This window comes from Convolutriloba macropyga, chromosome 2, assembly GCF_964194025.1.
Source record: "Convolutriloba macropyga chromosome 2, txConMacr16.3, whole genome shotgun sequence".
Taxonomy (NCBI): Eukaryota; Metazoa; Xenacoelomorpha; order Acoela; family Convolutidae; genus Convolutriloba; species Convolutriloba macropyga.
In genome coordinates, this window is record NC_134469.1 from 52901896 (window position 1) to 52910375 (window position 8480).

Genomic DNA, 8480 nt, shown 5'->3' on the forward strand with positions numbered 1-8480 from the left:
ACTTCATCTGAACATTTAAACCATTTAGAGTTACCGTAGAGAAATGGCAATGGGCAGATAGAAATTGCCCGTGGAGTATCTGATCTTGAAATGTGTCTACTACTTTTGACTCATAATAGGGTTCTTCATACTTGTTCACGATCAGCAGTTACAAGGTCGAAATTGCAGAGTTTAGCTCTAAATTTTGAACCAAAACTTTATGCTCATCAACCTCTAAACTAAATATTGATGAAAGAGAAAAAATTTAATCATCTAAGAAAATTTCTAAATAAAAGAAGAGATTAAATGATAAAAATCCAAGCTAACAATGCAAAATTTGATCCCGAATTTCCTGTACTCCTCCGGAAGTAGAGATAAAAATTATTGATATGCACTCTGGGAATAGAGTTTGAGAACTCGGGTCGTCTCGTTCAATTCAGGGAGCCCCAATTTCTCTAAAACATCTAAGACCTTGTAGAGAAACGCAAAAGCTTCAAAAGTTTCTTTCAAACCGCCAACCCTCCGGGTGTTTGATTCTGAATTGCTTTCTATCAACTCCTCAAGGCGTCTCAGTTGCATCTCATGTTGCTGCTCAAAATTCAAATCGCTGTCGCTTCTAACCACATCCACGGCGCTTGAACAAAGAATGCGCACTAAGTGAGTGCACATATCCTGAAACTGAGTTTTCACTGATTGATTATTCGAGATAAATTTCAAATTGATTCCCGGTATTTGCGCAATGAACGACACAACAGCCTCAGAAGATATCTCAAGAGTTTCCCGCGGACTTGATTCGGGATCCCTGATAATGTCAAGGACGGATCTTAGAGCAGTCTTGTAAAGGTTACTAATATACAGCTTGAACACGTCTAAAATTGCCCTATCTTTAGTGTCGATTTGTGAAGATGCTTCCTCATGTTTCGGTAACTGTGGAGTTGGGCTTCTTGATCGGTCCGCGTGGTAGTGAGCAGAGGGAGAGTTATATCTTGGGTTTGAGAAGCCATCTAGGGATGGTGATGTTGATTTGGAAGAATGGAAAGAAACGTCAAGACTATTTGAGGGTGAGCAATGTCCCGAAAAATCACAACCAGAGTCGTCACTAGAGTTAATAGTTGAGCCTGAATCCTTGGACTGAGGTTCTGAAGCTGGCGTCTCATTCAAGGTAGGGTTGTTCCAGCTTAACTTTGTGACCAATGATGCCAGGTTCTCGTCTGGATTGGGTTGGGGGTGTGCCCTGGCTTGCTTCCTCGCATCTCGTCCAAGCTTAATCATACTAGAAGACATGCCCATTTGTACGCATCGATTGAAGCGACAGAACTTACATTTAGTTCTGTTGGCACCTGACACGTCACAATTGTTGCCTCCAGTTTTACAGAAGAGCTTTTTGATACCACCAACAATGGCCCTTTGAAAAAAGCGCTTGCATCCTTCGCAGCAAAAAATTCCGAAATGGACCCCCGATGCAACGTCTTCACAAATTCGGCAAAACTCTCCGGGAAGAGTCTTGGAATACTTTTTCTTCAAAGGCATCGTCCCCTCTTCGTCACAATTATCGTTCCCAATTGGTTTCCTCTTCTTCTCACATTCAACTACATCTACATAATCGACTGATCTGCTTGAGTCCAACTCTCCGTTCACTGATTCCCCACTAATAGGTAGCAAATGATCCGATAATTCACTCGATACCGAAGACTCGCCCATTGACGAGAAATTGCTCTGCGAATGCCGTCCGCTGAGGTCTTCGCGATAGTTTGGAAGACTGGAAATAGAGTTGGCATAGTCCAAAATGCTATCAGTAACTGTTCCAGGCTCGGTTTCAATACCCTCATAATCCGCAGGTTTATAAAGCGAGGGTAACTGGGGATAACTGAGGGGAGGGATGGCAGGGTTTTGAGGTGAAGAAAGCATGGCGAGGTAAAAATTATACAAATCAAACGACGACATCCTATTCCTCGTAGGCAGTATCGGCCAATTTGTAGCCAGAAAATTTATTAAGTTCAACAAAGTGTAACTCGTCGATCAATGTATAAGATACGTAAATCAAGAAAACTGGCACAGAGCTGATTTTTAGCAGCGCAAAATAAGAGAATGAACCGAATGAACCAAATAATTAGCTGTTGATTCAAACATTCAATTAAGTTTAAAATTTAACCACTACAACGTAGAAACTCAACTTGGCTTTAATAAAAAACAGAACCAAGTAAAAAGAATGAGTTTTCAAGACAACAAATAATGAGGCTTTTTGCGAAAGCAGGTCAACTCAACAAATTCAGTTTGCTGCTTACCGTATTGCTCAAACTAGTTCGAATGATTTTTTCATCGGAAAGAAATTTAGCGGGTAACTGAAATGATGTTTATCCAGTTCACTTGCTTGCATAGAAAATCAGGAAATTTCCCGCTTTAAACTTCATTTATTGACTTCTATGACTGCTCTATTTTAACCGATCAGGATAATGAACTGTCCTGACCTTTCACTTATTTCAACTCAAAATTTAAAGTGCTCACGAAAAACGTGACTTCTCATCGAAAGCGATGCATGTAACACTAGAGTAAGTTTTTGACTTTAATACGAAAAGACGGCAGCATTCGCTTTCAAGATTTATGTTTGATATTTATAAAAAATATATCTAAAAATTGAGGAATATCAGAACCAAAACGTACGCAGGATAATGGGGTCAAGAATAGAAGAATGGCATTTGAATTCGTTAAAATTATTTCCGCACGGATCCGCTCCAAGGCTTTGTTTAAAAGGACATTTGATTGTCGGCCGCCTCTTTGATATTGCAATAAGTTGCTCTTCCCGAACTGCAACATATTGACATGCGGAGTGTTCGCTTTCAGGATGAGTGCAAGTAAGTCTGTGAATGAACTCATGAGTAGACATCATTGTAGCGAGAACACTTTGATAGCCTCTAAACTGATCTCAAGAGTCTTTTGAAAGTGTAAATCATCACAGGACGATCTAGTAGTCTGTTCGAGACATAGTGTCGTCAACGTCGTTTCTTTTCTTCCAAAAAAATTACGCAATACGGCGCATTAAAAACAATGAACTCAATGAAAAAAATTATTTACTTATCTTGTTATAAAAGCACAAAAACTCATTCCCGAGCCCGAGAAACTTTTCCTTTTGACAGCAAAGAAAACGAGGAAAAATAAAATTCTCACAAAAAAGGAAACTTTTCTTGGCATATTTTAACATGCGCTATCTTTTTGCCAGGACAGCTTGAGCCTGAGAATTTGCTGTGCCAGTTCCACAGTAGCATGTTCCCGATTTTTCTAACACCGGAAACCAAATAATAGGAGAGCCAAGTTCCTAAGTTAAAGCTAAAGGTATACAATCAAATTAATTAGCAAGCACCATTGAAATCCACCCAGCTGTTTAAACGTAAGCTTATCAACAAAATTCGATTAAATTCTTTCAAAATATGTCTTTAAATGGTACCAAAAACTTAAATTCCTCGATGCGAGTTAATTTAAAGAAACCGAATGCACAAATCCCTAAAATTTAAAAACGAAGAGATCCTAAAATTCAAAGATATTTATGAAAAGATTGTTCTAGAGTAAAGAAAAAGCGGTCATCATGAGGTTAACATTTGGTGTTTGATAGAATACATTTATAATTGGTAAAAAAAACAGTGCTAATAAAGATTTGTAGGTCTTGATAATTCTATTAAAAATACTTTTAAGAATTATTAAATAATTTAAAAAATACACAAAAATTGGCATAAAATTAACTGAAAACAAGTCAATTTAAAAGAAATTGAACTAATCTTTCGCAGTGAGGAAATAAAAAGAGTCAGTCATTCGCACTCTCGAATTGAAAATGAGCTCAGTAATGACTTCGGCTGAATGTTGGACCCCAAATAAATTATTTTCATTGTCCAGTGTTAGTGGGTCCAATCAGGCTCAACGTACTGAATTCCATCCCGCAATCTCACTTGCCAGCCTATTGCTCTAACCATCACTCGACTTAAGCTCTCAAACTTTGGCATATTTTAACAAAGCCGGCAGACTGCCAGAATAGCTGCGAAATAGACTTGCGTGTCGTATAAAACAGATACAGATATATAAGTTGAAAAAGCTATCGACGCCGCTCAAAAAAACTATTTAAAATTCAGCGATAAATTAATCAGACTTCACTCTAAAGAAGCTTTTTTAATAGGTACCTTGATTACACAAAAACTTATGTTTTAGTGTAAAAATCATTTTATTGAGTGAGTAAGTCACGTATGATCAAAATCTAATCACACGAATGGCCTGAAAGCTTTTGCTAGAGTGAGTGAGAAATGACCTCACGCGCGCAAATGCAGTTAGTGAGAGCAAAAGTCATTGACTTTTCCAGCTTTGCGGTGTGAATAAAACGAAAAAAGAGCATCAGACGACGAAACAAAAAACATAGCAGGAAAGTCCTGAATTACAATTCAACGAATTGAACAAACAGAAGACAATACTATCAACCTCCGTCCAAGAGCAGCCTCCGATAAGGAATTAGTTATAAACCGAGCCATCCTGGAAAGTAAACAGAACATTACAAATATCTCAAAACAAAATTATTTCATTTCACTTTTAGAAAAATGGGGTTATCGAAGTTATTATGTCCAACAAAGTCAACTTCCAAAAACTTTAACTTAATGAGATTTTAGAAAGCAAACAATAATGTTGCAGAAAACCACTAAGAGGCGAAGTAAAAGGACAACAAACGTTTGGAAAAAACCGGTTTTAACAACTTCATTGAAAAAAGGTGGCCTCAGAGTAATTGAAACATGCAGAAAACATGAATTTTTTCCCAATTATTTAAAAATAGAAAACATAAATCAACTTCAATTAAAAGAATCAAAAATTTTTGGTCAATGTAACAATTACAATAGTGGGTGGAAACAAATAAAGACCAATCAAAAGTTCAAAATTTTTAATATGTTGCCAAAGTCAATAAAAGAAATAATAATCAACAGAAAAACTTACTTAAGTGGTTTTAATTACTCCTAATTAGAAAGCAAGCGAGACCTACTTTTACTTTTTTTGCGACAGAAAAACGAAAAACAATTACGAAAAACGAGCAAAATCCAAAATCAAAAATAATTTTTAAAGCAAGTCGTGTCAAAAAGGTGAGAACTGTTAGGTATGAATGAAACGAAAAACAGATTCAACTGGGACTCAAGAGAAAACCTAGCGACATGTTTTTAGTTGGAATAAGTGCCAGAATAAAGAAAAGACTACCTGAACTCGAAAAATCTTTTTAAAAAATGGGAAAAAATTTAAATTAAAAATTTGTAATCTTTTGAAACCCAGTATTATCGAATTCTTACAACCCTTTGATTTCTATCCAAAAAAGAAAATTAATTGGCATAGACCTCAACGGAGATCCATTGACACCCTCATTAATGAAATAATAAACACCCTCATTAATGAAATAATAAACATTAATGAAATAATAAACAATAAGAAAATTTTTTTTCAAATTGACATTTTGAAAGTGTCACGCGTTGTAACTACTCGTTTTCGAGCCATTTACTAATTCGCTCTGATTATAGTAATCACTCCAATTTGGCTTCTCAATGACAAGACAAGGTGAAAAAAAGAACAGAAAGCCAGCGCACCAAAACAATTCAAATTCTTCGAACGAAACAGGAGCACAATAATAGCCCGCTGAGAAGCTTAGGTCGGCTGTTAAAAACAAAAAAAAAACAAACCAAACATAAACCGACTAACGTCGGCCAAATAGTATTCGAACGACAAGCGAGACAATTTAATTCAGGGGCTGTGGCCTAGAATTTTTAGGGGCGCAAAAAACCCCACCGAGGCGGGATTCAAATCCCTGACCACTGGAGTCCTCTGCAGAATCATTAGCCACTCGGCTAACGGGGCCTTGTTATTTATTTCCTATGCTACAATCACTTTTATTTTAGCCAACAAACTTTACATCAGAGTGAGCGATTAATATCACTCAAAAATGAAGAAGACAAGAGTGAAATAGTCCCTTGAGAACTCAAAGAATCTTCTAGAACAAACGAGCTTCAAAATCAAAGTCATCAAAACACATCAAATTATCTGACACCAGAAAGCACAAAGTGTTCACAACTCGCAAAATGAACAAAGTTCATAAAAAATCGCGTCAACGTCAGAAATACCATTAGCAATCAACTAAGACGCCTTAACGAAAATGAAAATCAAAACGAACAAAAACTATTCACTATTTTATGAAAAGAAACACAAAGTACAAAAATCATTAGCCATCAACATAAACACCTAAAACAGAAACACTTATATCGCTTTATTGAAAAGCCCCTAAGATCTGTAATTATTGAGATTAAGTGATAAACATCAAACAAAAAGAATAAAACGTACCAGGTAAATTGTCGAAAATAGCCACCATTCATTCTCATAACCCTGATTGTGGTTCAAAACAGAAAAAGGAAAAACGATTTTCATACAAACATTTTAACAGAACGACTATTTTGATGTCATTTTTTAGTTGCACATACTACTACTTCCTAATGAGAGTATCCAGGGGGAAAAGTTGCTCGAGAGAGGGTAACTAAGGGCTGCCATAAAAAAAATTGGGCAAACGGATTTATGTCGTACGAACCTTTGCACTAAGATAAAGCAAAACAAATTTTTGTTAGACCAAATACAAAAACGTAACAGGACAAGTCCTGACAGAACATTGAGTTAACCAAGAAACTGCAGTCAATATATATCCAACAACATCAAACTATAACAGTAAACATAGCACATGATCCTATATGCGCAATAAAAAATAAACCAAAGTATCTTAAAAACTTTTTCAAAGAACTAAATTAATAAAGAACACTTTACATAAAAACTGACACTTCGCTTCCTAAGTATGGGTACACAATAAAACAGACATTGAGGACATCAATACCCGATCAGGTAAAATTGGCAAAATCAGAAATTAGGCAAAAATCAGAAAACCTTTCAAATTAAATCACGTCAAAATAAGAAAACAAAACAAAAAACTACATGCTTAATGGTTATTCACAGCACAGCATACAAACTGAACAATTCAAAGCAGTTCCGTTACAAAATTTACCAAAACCTTTCAAGAACCTATATCAATGAAAGCAATAGCTAAAAGCTGAATTCCATGGGAAGACGGCAGTTAAGCCGCTCTGGAAGCCCAATGAAAACAGTCATTTTTGAGACTCTGGGACAAGATCATACAGAAAGCAACAAACGGGCAGTACTCAAGAATATTCCTAAAACCCCCTGCTATGAAATCAAATATCTATTTCGATTCTTTACGCTTCATAGCAAGCGATGGCGATATTCAAAAATGGTTTTGAAACCGTTAATAAAAAAATGTTCAACGTCATAGAAAGCGTTCGCTATGAAACGAAACAATTACTTCGAACAGAACTTTCATTAAAAATACTCAGTGTTTACATAACAAAGACAATTTCAAAACCGGGCAAGACGCCAAAAATTACCTCATATTTATGAAAACCAAGTTAAAATTAAAACCTTTGAAAATTATTCGGAACTATTCAATAGCTTCTCTTACACTTCCTCAGAGAGGCAATGAGACCAGCCATTAATGAGACTAAGAAACGATATAACAAAAATGGGCAAAAAATCTCCGATGCTTTTTAAACGAAACCATAGGTTATAGAAATATGATAACCCATTTGATGAAGTCAAAAAATACAACTATGCATTATTTGAATAAATTTAAGTCCTTTCCAAAGAATTTATTTTTCAAACAAAAAACGGCGAAAAACCGAAGGAAATAGCCGCACGTGATCAAAATGGCTTTTCGAAAACATAAATTTTTTAATATACCACTTTCTCATAGCACTTAAGATAATTGAAAAATTTAACCTCAAAGCTACTCACTTTTTCGCTCTCAATAATAAATTTTTAAATTTTAAAAACATAGCCAAAGGATTTCTGAGAACGACTCGAAGAGTCTTTGCTGCGAAAGAATCTAACCTTCGAAAGAACTAGTACCTCATGAAACCCAAAATGAAAATAAAAAACATGAACTAGAAAATAGCCCATAAAATTAACAGAAAACATCCCTAGCAGATTGCCCGACAAGAGCCGCTCTTGATTTCCATAACACAGATTGTGAATGAAGGAACAGAAAAACAAGGATAAAAACTGATTTTTGTGCAAAAACATTTTTAAAATGAGAACTAATTTGATTGCAATTCATAGTTATGCATACTCCTGTTTGTTGATGAGACGATAAAGGGGCTACTATCAAGACCAATAAGCATTGGAGATGGTAACTACGACTTATGTGAACAAAGTTCAAGTAGAGGGCTTCTAAAATTGGGCTTTGTTTTTATAACGTTTCTATTTTGATTTCGTTTTTCGATGCCAATTCCGGTCATTTTAGATTGCTTTGTTGAGCAGCTGCTGTTTAATATAGCATGAGCGAAGAATGAAACTAGCCTAGAGAACTCAAAAAGATTTCATGCAAAATTTTGAGCAAACTGAGAACTAAGGGAAAGCGAAACAAATTCTTGTTCGCCGAA

General features: G+C 35.7%; 1 protein-coding gene across 1 annotated transcript; it reads right to left on the reverse strand.

The window, feature by feature from the left end:
- Positions 1-229: 229 nt before the first annotated feature.
- LOC142335343 (uncharacterized) lies at positions 230-2612 on the reverse strand. Its single transcript, XM_075383793.1, has one exon. It carries the CDS (start codon positions 1921-1923, stop codon positions 361-363), a length of 1563 nt encoding a protein of 520 aa, XP_075239908.1. The 5' UTR covers positions 1924-2612; the 3' UTR covers positions 230-360.
- Between the last annotated feature and the right edge of the window lie 5868 nt (positions 2613-8480).

What these genes read in the sequence shown, in the direction of transcription:
- LOC142335343 (XM_075383793.1), bottom strand. Translation starts at nt 1,923, where the DNA reads ATGTCGTCGTTTGATTTGTATAATTTTTACCTCGCCATGCTTTCTTCA.